Source organism: Glycine max, chromosome 15 (genome assembly GCF_000004515.6).
Source record: "Glycine max cultivar Williams 82 chromosome 15, Glycine_max_v4.0, whole genome shotgun sequence".
In the NCBI taxonomy this organism is placed as follows: domain Eukaryota; kingdom Viridiplantae; phylum Streptophyta; class Magnoliopsida; order Fabales; family Fabaceae; genus Glycine; species Glycine max.
This window is the reverse complement of record NC_038251.2, coordinates 21717280-21722053: the sequence shown is the minus strand read 5'-3', so window position 1 is coordinate 21722053 and position 4774 is coordinate 21717280. Positions and strand designations below refer to the sequence as shown.

General features: G+C 37.8%; 1 protein-coding gene across 1 annotated transcript; it reads right to left on the bottom strand.

Moving 5' to 3' along the window:
• Positions 1 to 1742: 1742 nt before the first annotated feature.
• On the bottom strand, positions 1743 to 3990 carry LOC112999596 (uncharacterized). The gene is made up of 3 exons (XM_026125911.1): positions 3358 to 3990; positions 1966 to 2038; positions 1743 to 1837 (listed from the first exon to the last, which is right to left on the bottom strand). Exons 1-3 carry the CDS (start codon positions 3988 to 3990, stop codon positions 1743 to 1745), a joined length of 801 nt encoding a protein of 266 aa, XP_025981696.1.
• Between the last annotated feature and the right edge of the window lie 784 nt (positions 3991 to 4774).

Sequence of the window (4774 nt, the reverse complement as noted above, 5' to 3'; positions counted from 1 at the left end):
GATGGTGCATTCAGTTCAGTAAATTTGAGGAAATTTTCAATGCCATTTTCATACTCGTCACTGATGCGTGATGCTTGCATCCAACTTCGATCCATGTTATCCTTTTGCCGTAATAGTGTATCAAGTCATGTAACATGCATGTAAACCTCACTTTTTTCAATAAAGGTGTGGTCTTATCCCATTCAAGAAGACTTTTTTGTATAGTAGATTCAATACTACATGTCAATTGTGTTTTATAAATTTGTTGAAATTTTGGCAACATTTCACCTAAGTCCCCAAGTACACGAGATGAATGAGATGCCATGTGTTCGTCCACCACATTCAAATATGCACTCGGAGGACAAAGTGAAATGAAGTACACCGAAATTTCAACAAATTTAATAAACGTTAATCTACTATACAAAATGAGTCTTCTCAAACTGTCCAAATGGACAATTCAAGATTCCATACAACGATTAATGCAAACTATTCCATATTAATCATTGTATGGAATCTCAAACGGGAAACTAAGGTTCGCTCACAATGTACATAATTAGTTATATAAGATAAAATTGATAAGTAAATCGTCATAAAGTTATCATTCGTGTGACTGAAACAAATACATACCTAAGAAATACGGTCAACAACTACAAATCCAACTGGGATCAGAGCACTGGCAGACCAAAGAACACAATGTGCAGTCAACTCCAATGATGGTCAAACAAGAAATTACTGCGTAACTTGAAGTGTCAACGTACTACCTACAACCAAAGAAAACATTGAAATATATTCAAAGACATTGACTACACATTTAAATTAGCATTGTAGAGACTGTTGTGCTTCGAGGCAACAGCCAACAAGTCCTCCCTAAGAACAACTCAAAAGATACCCCCAATTTGAAAGAAGGACCTTCATATTTATCTTCAGTGATAACAACAACAACAATAAATAATCATAGCAAGAAAAACACAGAAAGAGGTATATATAATTATATAATATGGTTGAACACATAATAATAATCAAAACAAACAAGTCAAAAAATCAAAAACTTTATATTCATATATGACACTACTACAAAAAGCGGATTCAACATTGGTGTGTTAACATCGGTTGTTAAAAAAACCGATGTTAACATATGCGTGGTGGCATAATTGTAAATACCGTGTATACGTTAACATCGGTTTTGTGAAAAACCGATGTTAACGAAGTTCATTAACATCGGTTATTGGAGAACCGATGTTAACATTTATTAGTTAACATCGATTTCTTAATAACCAATGTTAACATATGTTTATTAACATCGGGTTTTTAGAAAACCGATGTTAACGTTTGATATGTTAACATCGGTTTTTTTCCAGAAAACTGATGTTAACCTTAACATCATTTTGTTAACATCGGTTTTTTTTAAAAACCGATGTTAAACTTATATTTTAAAAAATATGGTGAGCCCTATGAAGCTCGCGCTCTGTCTTCTTCTCCATCTAAGCTTTCGCGCTCTCTTCTTCTTCTAATCTCCGTCTACCTTCAAGGTCCCTGTCTGCATCTGAGCATCGTGTTCGTCGCACTCGAGCATCGTCTTCGTCGCACTCGAGCATCGTCACAAGTCTATGCTTATTCTCCTTCGCCACCATACCTAGGTATGTTTCGTCTCCTTTGCGTTGTCTTCTCCTTCTCTCTGTCTTCTTCTCCATCTAAGCTTTCTTGCTCTCTTTGTTCTCCATCTACCTTGAAGTTGTATGTTCTCCATCTGGCCATCGTTCTGTCTAAGGTCGAGCATCGTGTTCATCGCACTCGAGCATCGTCAGAAGTTTGTGCTTCTTCTCCTTCGCCACCTCACGTAGGTATGTTTGGTCTAATCCTGTATAAATATTTGATTGCATTCATGTATCGCACACTTAGTGAACTAAACATGGCTAGGGTATCTCATATTTAACTCGAGCATCGTGACAACTCTGCGCTTCTTCTCCTTAGTGAAGTTTCCCTTACCCTTATTGTGTTCTTGTAACAGTTTAAGTGGATTTGTTAATGCCAACCTCTTGAGCAACCTCTTGAGCTTGTTCTTTATACACAAAGAAAAGTGATTATGAATATAAAGAAGCTATGTTGATGGTCTGTACTTTAGTTTAGCTTATGATAAACTTGAATCATGGTTATAGGTATGTTGAAAAACTGAAAATTCAGGGCTGAGAATTGCACTCTGTATTTTAGGTTTATTGGACCACCATGTGTCATTTGTAGAGTAGGTGTTGTTTAATTTGAGAGAAAGTTAAGAATGCTATTGTGACATTTAGTAATTAGTACAGGAAAAGCTATGCCACAACTAAGATTATACATATCTAGTATACCTTTGTTTGCTGTGCCTTTTTTGTCCTGTGTGTGGGTACATTACCCTTATAATTTTTTATTGATTTGGTAGGAGGATTTGTTGTACTTTGTTTCTAAAAGCACTACTGAATTGTGTGTGCCTCACTGCCTCATGATTGCAGGATTATAGGAATGTTGAACGAGTAATTTGGATCACTGTTATCTTGCCAGACGGTCGTCTCATTAGTTGTATCTTTTCCAAAAGAGAAAAACTTGAGGTATAATTAGTATGATTTTGGATATTGTGTATTTTACATTACTGTGAAAGGTTGCATACATGGCTAACCAATTGTCATTTTGTTACCTTGGTAGGAAGTGTTTGGGTTCTAAGCATTGTTGGATTAGGAGAACCTTTGTCTAAGGCCTATAGACTTGTGAGTGCCTCTTTCCCTATCCATTTGATTTCTGGATTGAACCTTCATGTTTTTTTTTATTTTTGCACAGCAAAAATCAGATAATATTATAAATGATTCAGTACTAAGTGTACTGAAGATAAGTTGAAATAGATACAAAGGCAGAGAACTTCTGAACCCAACTACATAGGATAAAAGCACAGTAGCTGGAGGGTTAAGTCGATAGAATAATTCTGCTGAGTACTCACTTGGTACAGAATGGGGTATTTGTCTTGGAGGGTTAAGTCATCCTCCCTTCACTTATCCTTGCCTACTTGATTTTGACCCCATCACTAGTTAGGAAACCTGATCAATTGATGAAAAAATTATATGTCTTATTCTTCCTCTCTCTTTTTTTTTTTTTTTTTGCACAGCAAATATCAATATATTATATATGAAATTCAGTACTAGGTGTACTGAAAATACAATGATAAAAACAAGGCTTATATAGTTTAAACCCCACTAGGACGAATCAATAGACAGGCCACAATACAATACAAACTCAGCCCCTCTAGGAAAAAGCATCCTTCAAGTTAGATGACTAGAAATTAAAATGCAGTTGGAAGCCCTTCTCCACACACTTAAGCCAAGACCAAGTGTGGAATAAGGCATCATCCATGACCTTTTCAGGATTAAAAGGCTGGTTATTGAAAACCATGCCATTTCTGTGATGCCAAATGGACAAAGACAGAGCTATCCACAGCAATTCCCATCTCTTGGTTGTAGAACTTTGCCTATTCCACTGAGAGAATTGCAAAAAGTGATTCTTTGGGTCTGTGGGGAGAGGACCCACTCTATTAACCCATCTCATTGGCTCCCACCAAAGACTCCTAGTCTTGGAGCAGTTGAACATAAGATGATTGACCGATTCTTCTTCATGCTCACATAGAGGGCAGCTGTATGAAGGCAATGTCACTTGCCTCCTTCTGAGATTATCCCTAGTAGGGAGCATGTTCTTGAATAGTCTCCAAGAAAAAGCACTCGCCCTTGGGGGAATTTTCAGTCTCCACATAATCTTGGAGGCCCTGTCTTCATCAGCATTATTATGAGCCTCCTGTAGTACTTTGTAGGCAGACTTTGTTGAAAATAGACCATTAGGGTCAGGCTTCCACCAAAGGAAATCCCTGCTGGATTGATGGATGTGGCCAGACTCGATCTCAGCTAGAAGAGCTGCTACATTGTCAATTTCATGATAAAAAAAAGTCCTCCTCCATGTTAACTTCCATTCCCATCTGTCCTCCACAAAATCCCCCATGGAATTGATTGAAAAAGTCTGTTGTTTGCTTATTAAATAATGATTAGGATATTTTGCTTGGAGATTACAATTGTCCCCCAGCCACTTATCCTTCCAGAAACTAATTTTGGAGCCACATCCCACCCTCCACTTTAGGTTATAAAGAAAGCAATTGTTGTGCTCCTGCTGAAAGATAGCCTTTAGGTCCTGCCACCATTAGGAAGAGAATTTACTCTTTCCACCAGAGATCAGCTCCTTCCACCCACCATATTTGGAGATTAAAATTCTAGTCCAAGGTTGATTGTGATTATTAGCCAGCTCCCACCCCCATTTGCCAAGTAGAGCCTCATTAAATTTAGATAAATCTTTAATCCCTAGGCCCCCTTTGTTCTTAGGAAGGCAAACTGTGTCCCACTTCACCCAAGGAATCTTACTGGCCTCTTGATGACTTCCCCAAAGGAAATTTCTCTGGATGGAAAGAATCTTGTGCACCACTTTCTTGGGAATCTTAAAGAAAGATAGTAAGTAGATAGGTAAGGCTGATAAGACTGAATTAATGAGAGTGATTCTGCCCCCCATAGATAAACTTCTTTGCTTCCATTTTGCAAGTTTGGCTTCAAACTTCCTTATAATAGGCTGCCACACGATCCAGCTCTTAGAAGATACCCCTTAGACATCTCTTTGGAGCAAATTCCTTAGAAGGGCTTCCATTAATTAGGATGGATATGGTTGCAGTGGACAGACAACCATTAATCCATTTCCTCCACCTTTCACAAAAGTCCATCCTCATGAGCATGTAGTCAAG

Coding starts and splice junctions, on each gene's coding strand:
- LOC112999596 (XM_026125911.1), bottom strand. CDS start 3,990: ATGGGGGATTTTGTGGAGGACAGATGGGAATGGAAGTTAACATGGAGG. Junction 2,039..3,357: donor AGCCTTTTAATCCTGAAAAG/GTCATGGATGAT, acceptor TTGTGTATAAAG/AACAAGCTCAAGAGGTTGCT. Junction 1,838..1,965: donor GTTACAAGAACACAATAAGG/GTAAGGGAAACT, acceptor ATATTTATACAG/GATTAGACCAAACATACCTA.